The sequence below is a fragment of the Pan paniscus genome, chromosome 16, assembly GCF_029289425.2.
Source record: "Pan paniscus chromosome 16, NHGRI_mPanPan1-v2.0_pri, whole genome shotgun sequence".
In the NCBI taxonomy this organism is placed as follows: Eukaryota; Metazoa; Chordata; class Mammalia; order Primates; family Hominidae; genus Pan; species Pan paniscus.
Window position 1 is genome coordinate 67,745,629 of NC_073265.2, and position 20,601 is coordinate 67,766,229.

The 20,601-nt window shown below is 42.4% G+C and overlaps 2 protein-coding genes across 4 annotated transcripts in view; both read left to right on the forward strand.

Moving 5' to 3' along the window:
• Positions 1-4,149, forward strand: part of HYKK (hydroxylysine kinase) — a 30,024-nt gene extending 25,875 nt beyond the window's left edge. Inside the window, exon 5 of one of the 2 annotated variants that reach the window (XM_055098866.2) lies at positions 2-4,149. In XM_055098866.2, coding sequence (XP_054954841.1) covers positions 2-462 — 461 coding nt within the window. In that variant the 3' untranslated portion in view covers positions 463-4,149. The remainder of the gene's footprint in view (position 1) is intronic. The other variant, XM_034939240.3, reaches the window with a different exon arrangement.
• Positions 4,150-7,168: 3,019 nt separating this feature from the next.
• Positions 7,169-15,981, forward strand: PSMA4 (proteasome 20S subunit alpha 4). 2 transcript variants are annotated; one of them, XM_003813814.5, is made up of 9 exons: positions 7,169-7,320; positions 8,684-8,709; positions 8,956-8,998; positions 9,262-9,424; positions 10,966-11,043; positions 11,644-11,732; positions 12,409-12,539; positions 13,352-13,475; positions 15,566-15,981. In XM_003813814.5, exons 2-9 carry the CDS (start codon positions 8,707-8,709, stop codon positions 15,718-15,720), a joined length of 786 nt encoding a protein of 261 aa, XP_003813862.1. In that variant the 5' UTR covers positions 7,169-7,320; positions 8,684-8,706; the 3' UTR covers positions 15,721-15,981. The 2 variants fall into 2 exon arrangements, with proteins under 2 accessions (XP_003813862.1, XP_034795133.1); XM_034939242.3 differs by lacking the exon at positions 9,262-9,424 and having other exon boundaries at positions 7,188-7,320.
• The last annotated feature ends 4,620 nt before the right edge of the window (positions 15,982-20,601 follow it).

The following is a 20,601-nucleotide window of genomic DNA, read 5'->3' on the forward strand; positions in this document are numbered from 1 at the left end:
GGTATCAATCATGGAGATCTTAATGACCATAATATTTTAATAGAGTCCAGCAAGTCAGCCTCTGGAAATGCTGAATATCAAGTGTCTGGGATTTTAGACTTTGGTGACATGAGCTATGGCTACTATGTGTTTGAAGTGGCAATTACCATCATGTACATGATGATTGAAAGCAAGAGTCCTATACAAGTAGGAGGCCATGTCCTTGCAGGGTTTGAAAGCATCACCCCACTGACAGCTGTAGAGAAGGGTGCTTTGTTTTTACTTGTATGCAGTCGTTTTTGTCAGTCACTTGTCATGGCTGCATACTCTTGCCAGCTATACCCAGAGAACAAAGACTATCTCATGCTTACTGCAAAAACCGGGTGGAAACACTTACAGCAAATGTTTGACATGGGTCAGAAAGCTGTAGAAGAAATCTGGTTTGAAACTGCCAAATCCTATGAATCTGGGATCTCCATGTGACTGAGATCTCCATGTGACTCAAAGTTCACTTTAACTTGGGTAATTAAAATGGAACCCAATCAAATTTTAGGAAGGATTTTCCTGCATAGTTAAAAATCAACTGATGGAATGGATCAATTCTGAATATGACAGAGCACATGAAATCCCTAAGGTCTTCAAGCAATCTCATGACAATTTTTAAAAATTCACAAAAGTACCACAAGCAAGCATATTTTTCTGTGAGTCTCACTTGCCATGTCTATAAAACACATATAAGGATACCATTTTGAATCAGATAATCTCACAAGATCTATTCCAGCCCTGAGATTAATGACTTTTTTAATTTTAAAAATAATATATACATATCGATATATTGACATATTTTAAATATCTGGACATAACATACTGACCTAGATAACATACTACCAGTTCTATGAAACCTCCTCTGATCTCTCCTTTCCCTAGAATCCCAGTGCATTGTGTCTTTTTCATGGCCCATCACTTTGTATAATGGATCGTGGTTGTGCAGTCATCTTGCCTGAGAGCTACTGAGGGCGGAGACCATGTAAAACTTATTTTTGTCTCCTCAGCCCTTCTTTTTTTTTTTTTTTTTTTTTTTTTGCGACAGAGTCTCGCTCTGTCGCCCAGGCTGGAGTGCAGTGGCACGATCTCGGCTCATTGCAAGCTCCGCTTCTCGAGTTCACGCCATTCTCCTGCCTCAGCCTCCTGAGTAGCTGGGACTACAGGTGCCCACCACCACGCCTGGCTAATTTTTTTGTATTTTTAGTAGAGACAGGGTTTCACCGTGTTAGCCAGAATGGTCTCGATCTCCTGACCTTGTGATCCACCCGCCTCGACCTCCCAAAGTGCTGGGATTACAGGCATGAGTCACCGTGCCCGGCATCCTCATCCCTTCTTATCACACCTGCTATTATAGTGCCTTTCCTACAGAGGTCTTTAAAAATATTTGAAAATAAATGGGTGCTAGAAGAAGGGATGGAGAAGGCACACACTAAGATGCTTTAGCAGAAAGCATAGACAGCATTCTTGGAGAAAAAATTTTAACTTGTCTGAGAGGGTGGTTGAAACTGGAACTCCAGAGATAGATGCTGGAAGACCCTGGGAACTGCAAGGAAGCAAATAATGACATCCAGGCAAGGCCACTAACCCCTGAGCTACTTAAATATAATGGTTCCTTTCAGACTGATACCAGGAACCTCCTTAAGCATATATTTTTTAATTCTCTATAATTTGTTTCTTTTTGGATGACTATGAAGTAGATTGGGTAGACTGAAGCTCACTGTATACTTGGCTGAAGGTATCCCACTGTGTTTCCTTCACTGGTTTCTCTTCATGTCTCCTTTAGTATGATTTAGTAAATGGCTGTTTGCTATTCTTATGATTTCAACTATTCATTGTCTACAGATGACTCGAGTCTAGAACCCTGGCCATTCAAATACTCAATAGTTATCTTTCTATATATATGAACAGGCATTGATCCTATCTCCATCTTTCTGTCTACCTACCTAGTCTTCCCAAACTAGATATTTCTCTAAATTGTCTTCTATGGTTCATTTTTCACTTCTTTGTCTCTCAATTTCATTTCATTTCATTTCTTTTTCTTTTCTTTTTTTTTTTTTTTTTTTTTTTTTTTGGTGGTGGGGCGGCAGGGACAGGGTTTCACTGCAGCCTCAACCTCCTAGGCTCAGGTGATCCTCCCACCTCAGCCTCCCTAGTAGCTGGGACTTCAGGCATGTGCCACCATGCCTGGCTAATTCTTTAAATTTTTTGTAGAGATTGGGGTAATACCTATCTCATAGAGTTAATAGAGTTCATTGTGAAGATTTCATAAGAGAACAGTGCCAAGTGCTTAACACAGTGTGTGGCACATAGTTAGGACTCAGTAACTATTTACTCAATAAATGAACCATAATCCAGGTTACCCAAACTCAAAATATTGGAGTAATTTTTTGCTTGCCTCTCTTATATTCAGTAGCCCTACTGGTTTTTAGAATCGTAGAATTTTAGGAATCTCTGTCTTTACTGGATTTTTTGTTTGTTTTGGGTTTTTTTTGTTTGTTTGTTTGAGATTGGGTCTCACTCCGTCACCCACGCTGGAGTGCAGTGGTGTGATCACAGCTCACTGCAACCTCTACCTCCTGGGCTTAAGCAATCCTCCCACCTCAGCCTCCTGAGTAGCTGGGACTACAGGCATGTGCCACCATGTCCAACTAATTTATTTTATTTTGTAGAGATAGGGTCTCACTATGTTGCCCAGGCTGGTCTCAAACCCCTGGACTCAAGCAATCCTCCTGCCTTGGCCTCCCTAAATGCTAGGATTATAGGTGTGAGCTATCGTACCCAGCCTGTGTTGTTTTTTAACAATATATAATAAAAGCCAGCATTTATTCAGCACTAAAGTATTTTATACACATTAACTCACTTAATTTTTACAACAAACCCATGTGCAAGTACTGTTATAATTAATCGTCATTTTCAGATAAGAAAATAGCAGCTGAAAAAGTAAAAATAATTTCCTCAAAGACAGCCAGGGCTTAAATCAGGCCTTTCTGATGTAGACCATGCTCTTCACTACCACAGAGTTCCATGCTACTTTCTCTCCCTCTCCCTCCTCTCCTGTCCCTGCTACACACACACACACACAGGCACACTCACTCACACACACTAGGAGGAACAAATGAGATCATTCACATGAAAGCACTTATGTTTCTGAAATTTAAGGGACTGTGGTTTTTATCTAGGTTGACCACTCAAGCTAAAAACTGGGAACCAGAATAAAGGACTGAAACTTGGGTTTCACTTCCAGACCAGTGTTGATCCTCTGAATTGATGAAACTGTATAGATTTCCCTCTTGATTGCCCCTGCTAACATGGATTTCCTTTCACTCAATTCCTAATGCAAATATTGCTGACCACTGTTTAGATGTTTACATGCTGCATTACATTGATATTTTACTATTTGGTGTTTGTTCTAACTTGTCTCCAATCAATCAATTTCATGTGGTTTATATAAACTCTTTGGTGGCTGTGATGGTTAGTTTTAGGTGCCAACTTGCCTGGATTAAGGGATACAGAGATAGGTAGTAAAGCATTATTCCTAAGCATGTCTGTGCGGAAGTTTCCAGAAGAGACTGGCATTTGAATCAGTAGCTGAGTAAGGAAGATCCCCCTCACCAATATGGGTGGGCACCGTCCAATCTGTTGAGGGCCTGGATAGAACAAAAAGACAAAGGAAAGATGGATTCAGTCTCTCTCCTGGGACAGCCATGTTCTCTTGCCCTCAGATAGCAAAACTCCAGGTTCTTGGCCTTCAAACTCCAAGACTTAACCAGCGGCCCCTCAGGTTCTTAGGTCCTCAGCCTCAGACTGAGAGTTACACCATCATCTCCTCTGGTTCTCAAGCCTTTAGACTCAAACTGAAACACACAATTGGCTTCACTGGTTCTTCAGCTTACAGACAGCACTTGTGGGACTTCCTAGCCTCCATAATTTATTTCCATAATAAATCCTCTCCTGTTTGTCTACCTATCCATCCTTCCATCCCATTGATCGGTTTCTCTGGAAGACCCTAATATAATACATAAATTAAATATTTATTTTCCTTTACTTTCAGGACCTAGCACCATGCCAGGCCCCTAGAAGACCCAGTAAAGATCTGTTGAATAAACTGTAAGAATGAACACACCACTACAAGTGCCAGGTCCTGGTCCTTTCAAACAACGTGGAGAAAACCCAGTTCCAGATTTAGGAATCAATACCATATGTCTGGCAAAGACTCTTTGCTCTTGCAAGTGCCTTCTTCTGTCCAGGCTTTTAGCGCCCCTGGACTACAACAGAACTTCACTTTCTGGTGTTCTTAGTCTCCCTAACCTCTTGCACTTCATATTATGTAGGCAGATAAAAACTCTGGTTACATATAGTGCTGTGTGATGACCAAAAAAATTGTGGCTTAAAACTTTAATCATTTTATTAGCTCATGGTTTCTGGCAGTCATGAATTCAGGCAGGCCCTGGGACAGTTTGTCTCTGCTCCCCCCAGTGTTGGGGCCTCAGCTAGGAAGACTTCAAGGCTGGGAGAGATTTGATGCCTGGGAGAGACTCAATCACTGTGTAACCGAACACTCGCTTCTTACAGAGTCCAATTGACAAGGGTGAGGTATAATAGAAAGACAGAATTTATTAACCAAAAATAGTAAAGGGAAAGCAATCGGATTCCTATCCAAATTAACGGCTTCTATTTTTAGGAAGAAGGCAGGGGTTTAAAAAGGGAAAACTTGATAAGGAAGGCAGGCAAGAACTGGGCTGAGTACAGTGTCTGTGTGTCTTATTCTGGTGGCTATCCTGGGTCCTGGTCCACCTGGACCCTGGGCTGATGGCATTTCAACAACAGCCAGGTTGTTAACTAGCTGCCTTGAAGTAATCTCTGGAACTTTGCAGCTGGGTCTCCAGACTTGGTCTGTGTGTCTCAGGATTGACCCCTGGAACTTCTAAGAAGACACATAATTAGATACTAGTAGACAGTTAGATAAATGTGAAGGGAGTATATACAATGAGAAAGGGAGGGATGTGGACTCTAGAAAAGGTTTCTGCAGTTTGCTTCAAGGTTATATCTTTAAACCTAAGGAAAAGGGGAAAAAAATTTTTAATGCAGTTTGAAGCTAAGCTGCCTGGTTACAACTGGGTACTAGGATCATCTGGAGGAATCTTCACTCAGCTGTCTGGCAGGTGACACTGGGACTTCATCTAGGCTGTTGGCCAAACACCTCTCCATGTGGCCTTTGCTTCCTCACAGCATAGTGCCTGGGTCCCAAGAACGACCATCCCAAGAGGACAAGACAGAACCATATCACCATTTGTGATTTGCTCTTGGAAGTCACATGCTATCACTTCCATTGTAGTCACAGGCTCACCCAGATTCAGAATAAGGGGACACAGAACCTCTCAGTGGGAACCATCTGTGGCACATTGTAAGAGGAACATGCGGGATGAGAGATGTTGAGGGTTCGTCATCCTAAAACATCACTTTAATCCTGTCTTCCCATTACTGACCAAAACAAATTCTGGCATTAAAGGCACTCTACACTTTGGCCTCAAATGCCTTTCCTTACTTCCTGTATTATCTCCTCCATTCAGATCAGACCGAACTACTCAGTCACCCACACTTGTCAGACTCATTCTTCTCTTGCCCTTTTTCTCAACTAATCCCTCTTTTGACCTGAGAAATTCTACCTCTCACTTAAAAGTGACTGTTCACTGAATTCCGCAGAATGAACTAAGGTGGCAGGCAGGGGCCCTCAGAGATGCCATAAGTTACACCACCTGAGGATGCTTTCAGAGCACCACCTGCGTGTGGCTCTTTGCCATCTTGCCTTGGCTCACTTCCCTGTGTGCTTGGAAAGTAGAGACGATAGGCGAGACCTCAAAATGCAACTTACTTCCAAGCTATCTCCTTTTCAAAGCCCAGATCCCCCAATAATTTTGCAACCAACATGAAGAGGACAGAGTTTCTGCCCAATGGGCTGCTTTTTGGGAGAGACTGTGAGCAGATGACTTCATATGAACCCAGATCTAGTCAACCTTCTAGCCTGAAAAAACCTAAAATGAATAGTAGATAGTTTACATACGGACCGAGGCTGAATGAGCAAAAAGGTGGAGAGGTGGATAATGAACACATAAACAAGTATGACAATTTCAGTAAAGAAGATAAAATGGTGCGAGTATATGCTGACGGTAGGGTATTGCTTTAACTATGCTGGTCAGGGAAATCCTTTCTGACTGGTGAAAAGCAGAGAAAGAGACCAAGGTGAAAATTCCCCCAAAAGTGTGAACCTGATCATAATTTTTTTAATTTAATTTTTAGAGCCAGTGTCTTTCTCTGTCACCCAGGCTGGAGTGCAGTGCTGCGATCGTAGCTCACTGCAGCCTCCAAACTCCTAGCTTCAAGCCATCCTCCTGCCTCAGCCTCCCAAAGCGGTGTAATTACAAGCATGAGTCACCATGCTCGACCCTCATCATAATTTTTTTTTTTTTTTGAGATGGAGTCTCAGGCTGGAGTGAAGTGGCGCACTCTCGGCTCACTGCAACCTCCGCCTCCCGAGTTCAAGCGATTCTCGTTCCTCAGCCTCCCAAGTAGCTGGGATTACAGGCGTGCACCACACACCCGGCTAATTTTTGTTAATTTTAGTAGAGACGGTTCCACCATGTTGGCCAAGCTGGTCTCGAACTCCCGACCTCAGGTGATCCACCCGCCTCGACCTCCCGAGGTGCTGGGATTACAGGCATGAGCCACCCGGCCTTCCTCATCATAATGTGTATGTCCAAAATGTATGCATCAGCAGTAAAAGTGAAAGCCAGAATGAAAAAGGAAGGTGATGAGAGGGGTAAAGTCTCATGTGGTTGGAACCATTTTGGGAAACAGGACAGGAATGATAGCAATTAAGAAGCCGGTCCACACTATTTGCTATCCTAGGTCTGAATAGTGAAGAGAAAGTGAAAGGAGAGCGCCAAGGGTAAGAGAAAGAAATTAGCTATTCCACCTCCTGGTTGGCTACTGTCTTCCTGCCCTCCTCCCCATGGCACAGCAACTCCTCCACCTGCTGAGGACCCTAGCCTAAGCTGCAGCGCCCCAGAGCCTCAGCACCCCCGCGACCCAGCTCCCACGAGGGCCACGGGTTCTAGCTCCGCCCCGCAAGAAGGACTTCCGCGTCCTCGGCCGTCCCGCTCCGCTCCCCCCCACCAGCGGTTCTGCGCATGCGCGGGGGCCATATTAGCAGCGGTTATTCGGTGAGCGCTGGTGGTTTATTCTTCCGTGGAGTTAAGGGCTCCGTGGACATCTCAAGTCTTCAGGGTCTTCCATCTGGTGAGCCTTTGGCCCCTTGGGGCCCGCGGAAGCTTGGCCGCTTTCCCCTTGGGCGGGGGTCGTGAACGTCAAGACAGTCGGTCCCGGCCTGCAGTTGCCGCCGAGGAGCCGTGGGCACGATGACTCTGCACCGCCTCCTCTGTGACAGACCGGCCGCCGGGAATGGCCCCCGCCGGCCGCCGTCGGGGGCTTCCCAGTGCCAAGCCTGGACGCCGGGGCCCGCGAGGGGGCGGGCTGAGGGTGGGGGTCTGTGGGCAGGACCGAGGAGTTGGGGTGGCTTCCGTTCTCGGGAGTTCGGTACGTGAAAGTTAGCTCTCCCGGAGGTGCCGGTGAACTCAAAATCGTGCTGTGCCCGGCGTCAGGCGTGGAGACAACAGAAAGTTGTGCTTAACGCTCGAATCAGAAATCCCCGGCGAGTGTCTCTGTGTCCTCCCTGCTTCTCTGCTCTGTGCCATCCTTACTTTGCACCTTCCTATTGCAATTACCTCAACCAGTTCGCTGCCCTCGGTCTCTCACCAGCCAGAGTGATCATTTAAAATGCCAGTCAGTTCCTGTGGGCCTTGGGAATCATTCAGAGGAGCCCCATTGGCTGAGATAAAATTCTGTTTTTACCTGGGCACGCGGGCTCTCCAGGATTTGATTCCAGCTTACCTTTCCAGTCTTGATTCCCTATATTCCAGTATTTGGAAATGTGGGCTTTGGACTGAGGCTTTACCAAATAACACTGAGCACCTAGTATTGCCTTTTGCACGAATGGTACTGATGGTGCCCAAGATAACTGCCTCCACCCCCAAGTTCAGGACCCAGATCACTCTCTGGAGAAGGCCTCAGCCTCTTGCCTTGGCTTTCAAGGCTCTGCGTGATTTGGATACTCGCTTAGCTCTTATTTATATATATTTTAAAAGCATCAGCAGTTTGTCTCATGCCCACTAAACTATCCTGCCTCGGTACCCTTTGTTCATACTTTCTGCTCTGTGTGGAATGCCCTTCTTTCTTCCCCTGTTCTTTCTCTTAGACCCAAGGATTCTCAGCCTTATTTCTGCCTTTCCCATCTCTCATTTACTTTCATTTTCTGTATCGATTTCTCAAAAAATACTTTCTTGATTCTTTCATCATCCCTTTTCCAACCCTACCCCCGGTTCCTCTTTCCACATTATAATCTATGACTGCCTCTCTCACCTAACTGCCAGTATTAGCTTTTCAGGACAGGAACTGGTTTTACACATTTTGGTATTCCAGCATCTAGCATAATGCCTGACACTTAGCTGAATAAAGGGAGTAAATAAAACAGATTTGTAAAGTCAGCAAATGCTTTTTAATTTGTGAATCTTATTTTAATGTTGATCTGATTTTCTTTTTACAGGAACTATATAAAGTTCAGAAAACATGGTGAGTTAATACACATGCCAATAAACGGTTGCCTGATAAACAGTATTGCTTGTACTCAGTTTACAGACTTGTGTGGGAAAATTGAAATAGAAGGAAAGCAGTGAGAAGGTGCCTTTTTTCTTGTCAGTTTCCTCTCACCTATTGAACTTTGTATACCAGGATAGGTTTTGTAAGATCATTTGTAGGCTTGCAGGAGTTGGCCTACTTTCAGTGGGTAGGAATCACTCATGTGTTTTTCCTTTGCAGTCTCGAAGATATGACTCCAGGACCACTATATTTTCTCCAGAAGGTAAAATAGAAATTGTTTAATCTGCCTCAAGTTTAAAAATAAATGTGTTAGACTTTTAGAAAAAAAAATTACAAACTTTTTTTGGTAGTTGCAAAGTTCATCCTTTTTGTACTTTGAAGCAATTATGGTCACCAGGTTGATTATACCATAGAAGAGTGAAAGTGGAAATTTGTTTCTAGCTTGCTTCATTGCTGATTTCTTTTGGGCCAGTGGTGCAGGAGCACAGAGGAGAGTCTTGGCTTCTCACTGCTTTTGTTTTGTAGGTCGCTTATACCAAGTTGAATATGCCATGGAAGCTATTGGACATGCAGGCACCTGTTTGGGAATTTTAGCAAATGATGGTGTTTTGCTTGCAGCAGAGAGACGCAACATCCACAAGCTTCTTGATGAAGTCTTTTTTTCTGAAAAAATTTATAAACTCAATGAGTAAGTGAGATTTTAGGAAAGAGTTTAAAAAAAATCTCACTTTCTCACATAAGTGGGATCTATGTAATTTGGGAGGGCTCTTCCGTGCGATGTGGTAGAATTGAAGTTGTGCCTTTATTTTGCTTGAAACCTCTTTGAGGCCTGGTACCATGTGTTACTCCTTTTAAGTGCAGGGCAAACACTTAGTGGAGAAACTAGCATTGTGTAATGATAAGAGTACAGACTTAGTAGTCACACAGATTTGGGTTCAACTCCAGGCTTCACCCATGCAGGCTATGTGACCTTGCACCGATTATTTAATTTCTTTGGGCCTCAGAGCCTCCTAAAGTGGTTGTGGCAGTTTAATGAAATAAAATGAATGAAATAAAACAGTATAGTATCTGGCATTTAGTAGGCCCTCAAAGTATTGTTTAGAATAGCTACGCAGGATTTTGTTGAATTACACTGAATCTTACTAAAGAACAAGCCTCTTAGAGGTCTCGAAGAATTTAGCCAAGCCTTGTACACTGTGTGAAATGTTTGTTATATATGGGTGTGCAGAACTTTGCAGCTCATGGAGAGCTGGCCGTGCTAAGTAGAGACTTTCCCTTCAGTGGTGGTGGGCTTGGTAAATGCTGATTATCAGGGCCTTTTGATAAACTTGTCCAAAGTGGTGTCACCCCTCCACAGAGCCTCTGTTGGGACCACTCAACAGCTGGCAGGCTTGGCTAGGCGTAGTCACAGGGCGAGTCTCAGCTATAAGAGAGCCAGGGCAGCCCTCAGGAAATGGGCCCAAAAAAATGAAATGCACCTCTAGTAGGAGCCTAGCCCTGTACTTCCTAAGCAGGCTTGTAAACCCTCCTGCCATTGTCCCCTGTCACCTCTGTCAAGCCAGGCCTTAGGAAATGAATATTACTCAAGAGCAGTCTGTCTAGCAAAATCTTTTTTTTTTTTTTTTTGAGACAGATTCTTGCTCTGTCACCCAGGCTGGAGTATGGTGACGCCATCTTGGCTCACTGCAGCTTCTGCCTCCTGGGCTCAAGTGATCCTCCCACCTCAGCCTCCCAAGTAGCTGGGACTATAGGTGCGCACCACCACACCCAGTTAGTTTTTGTATATTTTGTTGAGATGGGATTTTGCCATATTGCCCAGGCTGTTCTTGATCTCCTGGGCTCAAGCCCTCCATCTACCTCGGCCTCCCAAAGTGCTGGGATTACAGGCGTGAGCCATTGTGGCAAGCCTGTCTTTTTGTTCTTTGTTGCTGAATCTTCTTGAGATTACATTAGCTTCTTGGCGTTAATTTTGTTATCCTATCATAGGGTGGTAATGATAAATACATCTATTAAATAACTTAAAGGGTGCATTTGTTTATCTTTCATGTTGAGTGACATCAAGTAAACGTCTCCTACAAAGATAAAACTTGTAGGTTTTTTCTGAAGGAAGTAGCTGTTGTGAAGCAAACATAGTGAATTTCTAATAGAAATTAGAATTTTTTTAATACTTATAAACACTCCTTGCAAGCATCTTCCCTGCTTACAGATCAATGTCTTTTTTTCTTCAAGGGACATGGCTTGCAGTGTGGCAGGCATAACTTCTGATGCTAATGTTCTGACTAATGAACTAAGGCTCATTGCTCAAAGGTATGGTCATAAATAGCATAACTGATGATACAGAAATTAGTTTTGATGTTTCTTTTTTTTTTTTTGAGACAGAGTCTCACTCTGTCACCCAGGCTGGAGTGCAGTGGCGCCACCTCGGCTCACTGCAACCTCCGCCTCCCGGGTTCAAGCGATTCTCCTGCCTCAGCCTCCCAAGTAGCTGACCACCACACCGGGTTAATTTTTGTATTTTTAGTAGAGATGGGGTTTCACTGTGTTAGCCAGGATGGTCTCGATCTCCTGACCTCGTGATCCGCCTGCCTCGGCCTCCCAAAGTGCTGGGATTACAGGCATGAGCCACTGTACCTGGCCTAGTTTTGATGTTTCTAAGGAGAGCTCACTTTTGCAAAGATTAAAGTCATTAAAAATCTTTGAATTGAAAATTACAGATTTTTTTCAACCAAACTTACAAAATATTATTTACTATGAGAATATTCAGATGTTGACTTGTTCCCTCCCCTTCAAATTACAAATGACTGTTAGGTTGTCCCCATGGCATAGATTGCTTTTCAGAGAATATTTTCCTTAGAGTCTGTCTGTGTTTTAGAGAAAACTACTAATGTGCCCATCTCTTTATCCTAGGTATTTATTACAGTATCAGGAACCAATACCTTGTGAGCAGTTGGTTACAGCGCTGTGTGATATCAAACAAGCTTATACACAATTTGGAGGTATTTAATTTTTTTGAAAATTTTATTCGAAAAAGTTAAGACATTTTATGAGTTATAACCCTTTTGAGGTAGTAAAAAATTGAAAATAGACCCTTTGTTTTAAATTAAATTAAATTTTTTTAATTGGCAAATAAGAATTGTACATATTCATGGGGTACATAATGATGTTTCAGTGCACATAATGATCAGATCAGGGTAAATGGCACATTCATCATCTCAAACACTTGTGTTGGGAGCCTTCCATATCCTTCTAGCTATTTGAAACTAATATGTTATGGTTAACTATATTAATCCTACAGTGGTATAGAACACTAGAATTTCATACATTCTTGCTTCATGAATGAACGTGTTCCTCCACCATGTAGATTACCCTCGTTTTATTCATAGGATATTGAAAGTCCAAAACAACATTTTCAAATCTGGAAACTAACTGCTGTTTACATAATAATGAAATTCAGCACTGGTCCTTTGTCTGTTCCCTCTTCTGGCTGTGTCCAAATCGTAGAAACAAAAGTCGAATTTGTATTGGAGCTTATCTATGGTAGCCAGAATACAAAACAGTTTATGAATGCTTAAGTTCACGGAGTAGGGTTTAGCTACCTTCACTGAGCTCAAGTAACTGTAGTGATACTAAATTTAGATTATTGATATGTTTGGCTTTTTTTCTTTGTTAAAGGAAAACGTCCCTTTGGTGTTTCATTGCTGTACATTGGCTGGGATAAGCACTATGGCTTTCAGCTCTATCAGAGTGACCCTAGTGGAAATTACGGGGGATGGAAGGCCACATGCATTGGAAATAATAGCGCTGTGAGTATTTTTGTTGTGCTATAAAATCTAGCAGAATGTCTAATAACTGCCATAATTTTGCCATGGTGATGAATGTAAACAGTATTTTAAGATAGCTGCAACAACCTTAATGTGATATGGAAATATCTGTGATTTCTGTTGGTGACAGCATTGCTGATATAGCTAATATACTGGAGTTCGTTAACTACATTAATAAATGCTAATTTTCAGTTAGGAGTTGTGAAATTAGAAGCTGTGATTTTGTTTCACATCTAGTTTACAGACCCCCTGTATTCTATGACAGACCCCTTGGGAGACTGAGGACCCCAGGTTAAAGACACACTTTATAGAGCATTAGTACCCCCTCTTCTCACCCCGTGCCATGTGTGCCCTCCCTGTCATCAAAATTATGTATATGGGCCAGGCATGGTGGCTCATGCCTGTAATCCCAACACTTTGGGAGGCCGAGGCAGGCAAATTGCTCAAGCTCAGGAGTTCGAGACCAGCCTGGGCAACATAGCAGAACCCCATCTCTACAAAAAATACAAAAATTTGCTGGGCGCCATGGCATGTGCCTGTAATCCTAGCTACCCAGGAGGCCAAGGTGGGAGGAGGAGCACCTGAGCCTGGGGAGACTTGAAGATACAGTGAGCTGAGATCATGCCACTACACTCCAGCCTGGGCAACAGAGTGAGCCCCTGTGTCCAAAAAAAAAAAAAAAAATTGTTTATACTTGTAATGCCAATAATAATTCAGGCATTTTTCTTCTAGACCAATTCATGTTTCTAAAAAATGTAAAAACTTAAAATTCTATGTTGATTCATGTTTTATAGGCAGCTGTGTCAATGTTGAAACAAGACTATAAAGAAGGAGAAATGACCTTGAAGTCAGCACTTGCTTTAGCTATCAAAGTACTAAATAAGACCATGGATGTTAGTAAACTCTCTGCTGAAAAAGGTAATTCATATCCTCTCCTTTAATTCTTTCGACTGAGTGAGGGAAATTAGCAGCTGTTAAGATTTTTTTCTTTTTTTTTTTTTTTTTGAGATGGAGTCTCGCTCTGTTGCCAGGCTGGAGTGCAGTGGCGCAATCTCAGCTCACTGCAACCTCCGCCTCCTTGGTTCAAGTGATTCTCCTGCCTCAGCCTGCCAAGTAGCTGGGACTACAGGCTTGCGCCACCATGCCCAGCTAATTTTTGTATTTTTAGTAGAGACGGGGTTTCACCATGTTGGCCAGGCTAGTCATGACCTCCTGACCTCAGGTGATCCTCCTGCTTCAGCCTCTCAAAGTGCTGGGATTACAGGCGTGAGCCATTGCACCCAGCCAGCAACTGTTAAGATTTTAACATGTCATCCTAGTTCATTGAAACAGCAACCTTACGAATTAGGTGATGTTATCCCTGTCTTCTAACTGAGGACACTAGGGCTTAATGAGGTTAAGTGAGTTGACCAAGATCAACATTGGTAAATTGTGGAGTCACAATCTCACACTGTATTCCAAACTTAAAGGCTTGATACTGAACAATCTCATTACTCACAGATAGACATCCTGCACTGTGCTACTTTTAGTTAACAGTTATCAAGTCTTCTCATCAATGATATCTTTGCTTGTGTGTATGTATGATAAAGCATATGTGTGTAGTTATATATTTATACATAGGTTTGGTATACTTTACCAGAGATACAACATTTGCGTGGGTTGTGATACCCTCTCCTGTTCTTCTTAATCTACTAATCTTTTATTTTAAGCTCATGTTAGCAATTCCAAATACCTTGTTCAACTTAAGCTATATGACTATATAAAAGAATATTTCAGTCGAGCTTGGTGGTTCATGCCTGTAATCCCAGCACTTTGGGAGGCTGAGGTGGGTGGATCACCTGAGGCCAGGAGTTCCAGACCAGCCTGGCCAACATGGTGAAGCCCCATCTCTACTTAAAATACAAAAATTAGCCAGGCATGGTGGTGCATGCCTATAAATCCCAGCTACTTGGGAGGCTGAGGCAGGAGAATCACTTGAACCTGGGAAGCGGAGGCTGCAGTGAGTTGAGATCATGCCACTGTACTCCAGCGTGGGTGACAGAGAGAGACTCTGTCTCAAAAAAAAAAGAATATTTCTAAATGTTTTTCAGAAATTGTGGTAAATTAACATGTTGCTTTATGTTAGGACAGTTTAGCTCCTGGTGTTCCTTAGAAAATGCCATTTATGGCCGGGCACATTGGCTCACGCCTGTAATCCCCAGCACTTTGGGAGGCCGAGGTGGGTGGATCACCTGAGGTCAGGAGTTCAAGACCAGGTTGGCCAACATGGTGAAACCCCTGCCTCTACTAAAAATACAAAAAATTAGCCGGGCGTGGTGGCGCGCACCTGTAATCCTGCTACTCAGGAGGCTGAAACAGGAGAATCACCTGAACCCAGGAGGTGGAGGTTGCAGTGAGCCGAGTTTGTGCCATTGCGCTCCAGCCTGGGCAACAAGAGCAAAACTCCATCTCAAAAAAAAAAAAAAGGAAAATGTCATTCACATGTAGATTGCCCTCTTTTGTCTACTTTCACCCAGTTTCATGGAAGCACTACTCAGTTTCCCTGGTACAAAAAAATTCCTTCCCCTTTAGGTATCAGTCTGCTTTTCTTGGCCATTTCATGCCTTTTATTTATTTATTTTTTTAAGAGACTTGAAAAGTCCATAAAAAATAAGCTGTTATTACCAGTTGAAGATTCTGGCTGAGCCCTCAGAGGTTCCAACAGTTCCGTCTAATCAGCACAGCTAATAGCAGGCCAGCAATAGCAATTGGTTGATTATACTTTTTCTAAGGGAGTGACAAAATGGCTGAGGAGAACGATATTTAAGTAAAAATTATAATCAAAACATTACAAGATCAAAAGTATATTGTTCTCATAAAAGGGAATAATGTTAAGTATAAAACATAGGAGAGTGCTGAACTAACGTTTCAATGATGTGGCGAGCATAAACCATGAGTGCCTATTAAGCTTCTCTGCTAAGTATGCCTGCCTGCCTGCAATACAAATAAATGTATGTGTTTGTTTTTAGTGGAAATTGCAACACTAACAAGAGAGAATGGAAAGACAGTAATCAGAGTTCTCAAACAAAAAGAAGTGGAGCAGTTGATCAAAAAACACGAGGAAGAAGAAGCCAAAGCTGAGCGTGAGAAGAAAGAAAAAGAACAGAAAGAAAAGGATAAATAGAATCAGAGATTTTATTACTCATTTGGGGCACCATTTCAGTGTAAAAGCTGTCCTACTCTTCCACACTAGGAAGGCTTTGGCTTTTTTTAACTGGTGCAGTGGGAAAATAGGACATTACATACTGAATTGGATCCTTGTCATTTCTGTCCAATTGAATACTTTATTGTAACGATGATGGTTACCCTTCATGGACATCTTAATCTTCCACACACACCCCCTTTTTTTGGAATAAAATTTGGAAAATGGAAATGAAGGAATAAATTCTCTGTAGCAGTAATTGTTAAATATACAAAAACTGACAGGGCGATTACTTTTTGCACATCGTGGCTTACAGTCCTTTCACAAAGATGGGCACGTTCCTCAGGCTGGCCAGATTATTCGTCTCTGTCTGCAGGAATTGGTTTGAGAATGAACACGTGAGCTGAACAAAGCCAGAATTGATGTGTGGGTGTGGATCTCGCAGCTAGGACTGAGGCTGCCCACAGGCAGCAGCTCAAGCTGCGCGGAAGATGAGGTGTAGAAGTTAAGGCCACAGAGGAAAAGTGGAACCAAGAGATGAGAACAGTTACGTGTTGGCTGAAGGGAGCTCTGTTGCTGGGGTTTGTTCAACCTGAGTTCCCTTGGCTATCTGTGGCTTCATGACAGAAGTGATACAGGGCAGTGGTACTTAATGTGTAGCCATGGTGCTTTAGCATCACCTATGTAGATTCTGATGTCCCATCCCAGATCTACTGAATTAAAATCTCTGAGGGTGAAACCCAGTAATCTGTTTTAACAAGCTCTGCATGTGATTCTTAGGAATGCTAAGTAAAACTTTAAGAAGTTTTTGTTGTATATTAGAATCACCTAGGAAGCTTTTGCAGCTTGTAAGCATGCTGTATCGATTAACTCAAGCTCTGTGGTGGAACCCAGATATTAACATTGCTTAAACTCTTCAGGTGATTTCCATCAGCCAGGGTGCGTGCATTGAGCCATCATTTACCCTTCTCTCAGCTGTTGTCAATCAAATATGGGCTCCCAGTCTAATTTCTCATTGTAGATTTTCTTAATGCAGCTCCCTGCAGTTTTCTGTATAGGCTAAAGTATTTCCAAGCCCTATTTGCAGCACTTTTTTGAACTTCTAAATTATTCTCTTACTCTGTAGAGCAGGTTCTCGTTATTTTTGGTAGTTATGTTCTAAAGTCACAAAAACTAACAAAATACTGAACTCTTGCACCTAGAGAAAGTACTGGGTTAGGGTCCTACAAGCCACTGGTCACATTTTTATCAACTGATCAGTACATAACCTGTTTTTTGTGTATTTCTACTTAAAGACACCTTTTTAAATGTGTATTGTGGATTCATTAACATAGAACTCAGCCAACAGCTCTTTACGTGAATGTTTTTGTTTTGTTTTGTTTTTTGAGACTGGGTCTTGCTCTGTCACCCAGGCTGGAGTGCAGCGGCGTGATCATATTTCACTGCAGGCTCAAACGGTCTTCCTGCCTTGACCTCCCAAAGTGTTGACATCACAGCCCTCTTATGCTTAGGAACAACACTAAACAGTGTTTTCTTCATAGAGACGGTGAGCAGGGAAGGTCTCACCATGTTTCCCATGCCGGACTCGAGCTCCCGGACTCAAGCGATCCTCCTGCCTCAGCCTCCCAAAGTGCTGACATCACAGCCCTCTTGTGCTTAGGAACATTAAACAGCACTTCAGCACTATACCTGGGTGCCATTTGAAATAGTAAAATCACTAAGAAAAATGCAAAAATAAACGGCACAAGGTAGACTGCAGGAACACTTACACGGTGTGAGAGCTGAAACAAGAATTCAGAGTGTCGCCTTGCTCAACCTCAGCTGGGAACATGCGCACCTGGGTACTCAAAATTTTCGCCACTCTGCATGTCAACAAATGACTAAAAGTACCACAAGTATTGGTTTGGGGGTTACATGTACATTTTATAAGAATGCAAATTTTGCAAATTCACAAGTACAGAATCAGCAAGTAGTGAAGATGAATGGCACGTCTTCACCCTCCAGTCTTGCTACACCCAGAGGTTGAGGTAGTCAATAAATCTTATTAACTCTGTCTGCAGAATTTACCCATAATCCAGCCACTTTCCACTGCAGGAACGCTGGTCCAATTCACCATTATCTCTGACTTGGACTATTGCAACAGCCTCCTAACTGGTCTCCTTCATTCCCCACAGTCAATTCTCCAGCAGCAGCCACAGTGATCCTTTCAAAATGTAAAACGGTACTACTGCACAGTTTTGGCTCAAAACTCTCCAATGGCTTCCCATCTTGCTCAGTAAGAGTCAAATTCTTTGTACTGGTTCATGAGGTATCCTGTATTCTGGCCTTGTGCTACCTTCCATGTGCTTCCTTCCTCACTCGTTCATCCAAATGAGCCTTCTCATCATTCCCTGAATGTGCCAAGCTCCCCTCGCGTCACTTGCCAAGCTCCCCTCGCGTCACTTGCCAATCCCTCTGCCTTGGGAATGCTCTTCCTGGGTATCTATTGCCCACTCCCTCATCTCCAGGTCTCTGCTTGCATGTCACCTTTTTTGGGGTTCTTCTGTGAAGGAGCAATCTCTTTCCCCTGCACACTCACATTTTCTATTCCCTGTACATACCCTGTTGAGTTTTTCTCCATAGCACCCATCACCAGCTGGCATATTTGTTTCTTGTCTCTCCCCACTGGAATACAGACTTCCAGAGCAGTACTTTGTTTTCATTCAATAGTTGTGTCTCAGTAGCTAGAACAGAAACTGGCACATGTTAGGCAACAAATAAGTACTGATGAATGAATAAATACCCTGGATATGCTGGTGTGAAATCCTAAAAAATACCTGCTTTCCATCCAGATCAGTAGCACTGGTGGATTTTCTGTATCCTGACTACCCCTTCAACATTTGCCTAAAGCTAGGACAACTTCTTCAAAGGCAATAGTGAATAAGAGAGCCTGGTATAGTTTGCCGCCACATTAGGAAAGTCTTCAGAATTTGACCCTAACAGCAGGCAAATTTCAACGTATTCATCTTTTTGTTGAAATAAATTCATACTGTGAGGAAAAGCAAAAGACAGGAGGTGAGGCAAAGGCTACTCTTTAACTGTGAGTTTTTTTTCCCTGCGATGGGGTTTGGCTGCCTAGTCTAGATTCTCACGCTAGCCCCACTTTCCTCTGCTCTGTGGCATGTTTTTAACCTGAGTTGCAGGACAGGTGGTTTCCAGAGTGTTGCCTGATGCATCCCAAATGCTGCCTTAGCAATACACATCTGAACAGGGGCCCATCACTAATAGCAAGCATTTCATTAATCTGAGCAAAACTCATGGGTTTTCACAGGGACCCTACCAGCTCAGAAGCACCTTGATATAAATAAGTAGAAAACCAAAGACAGCTAAGTTTTAAATCTTGAGTCAAAACTTTAAAATCAAAGTCAAGTTGATTTCATTTTGGTGAGCTTTCAAATCATGCTTTTAAAAATAAATTATGTAAAAAAATCATGTATTCCTGTGTATAATTTTACTTCTGGTGTTTTTTCTTAATCAGAAAATAAAGGAAGACTCTGGAATTTGTATAGTCTAGCACTTTGAAAGTTCCATGAGAATATTTGTTTTAGCAGTGCAAAAATATTCCATACTCTGAAAAACAAAACCAGAAAGTTGATTAATTCCTTTATTGGACACTTACCATGTTCCTGATAATTTTAGGTGGTGGGGATATATGGATAAGACACGTCCTCGGCTCTTAACTTGCAGCCTTGCAGGAAAAGCAGATAATCCACAACAATATTGTGGAGGAGTGCTAGACTCCAGGTAGCTGTGTGCCGAAGAGTAGGGAGTAAAGGCAGAAGGAACTGCACGTGCAAAGGCTTGGCAATGGGAAAGCTTCACAGTAGCTAAGCAGAGCTAGAGCACAGCTTGCTGGGGAAATAAGAGAGAAGGTTGGAAATGTGCACTAGGATGAGAAGACGGCTTTGCAAGTCTTGAAGTTTGTGCTCTATGCAATGCAGAGGCAGCTGAGATTTTTTAGTGAATGAGAAGAACAATTACTCTGACTTGTTTAGAACAATGATTCTGGGAGCCCAGAAGATGGACTAGGTGGGAAGAGACAGAGTGAGTTAGGAGGCTACTGAAATAGGCAAGGAAGGATGAGGGTGTAAGACTGTAGTAAAGGGAACAGAGAGGAAGGGAAGCTGCCACGGAGTGACGGAGGACAGAGAAAGAGGAAGGGATGACAAGGGCATCAAATTCAAGTAGTCACAATCTGATCTAAAAAAGCACTCAGTGAACATGATGAACTACTCTTAAAATTTCCTAATGTCTTTTTTGTTACTATTGTTATAACCTGAAACCAGTTAGAGTTAATATCCCTAGTAGGGAAGAATTCTGTAAACAACATTGTATATCACACATCGGAGTAAACCCATGTCAAATGCTTTTTTCCCCTTCTTCTTCCAGGTATTATTCATTTGTATTCTTGCATGCACTGTCTGATCATCTTTTTTGCCCAATTTCTATCAGATAATTTAACTTTCTATAAATTCATTTATGAGCTCTTTTAAAGACAGTTCTTTGTCATCTGTGTTACATTTTTTTTCATTGTAGCATTTGCATTTTGATTTTGATTTTGATGCTGATGTACCGAAGGGTTGTTTTGTGTTTACGTAGACAAAGCTATCATTTAAAGTTCTTGTTAGTACAATGCACATAAAAATATTCCCCATGCCAAAGTACATCAACATTATTCTAGTAAATTTGTGGCTTAATCATCTTTATAATACACAATTTGCAAAATATAATTGTCAATCTATTTTTAAAAGCAGTATTTAAATTAATCATGAAACTTTAATTCAGTTGTTCAGACTACTTGGGAATTTTCCATTCTTGAGTGAA

What these genes read in the sequence shown, in the direction of transcription:
- PSMA4 (XM_003813814.5), top strand. An exon ending in AAAATTTATAAACTCAATGA is followed by an intron (nt 9,425 to 10,965) that starts GTAAGTGAGATT and finishes TTTTTCTTCAAG; the next exon opens with GGACATGGCTTGCAGTGTGG. An exon ending in CTAAGGCTCATTGCTCAAAG is followed by an intron (nt 11,044 to 11,643) that starts GTATGGTCATAA and finishes TCTTTATCCTAG; the next exon opens with GTATTTATTACAGTATCAGG.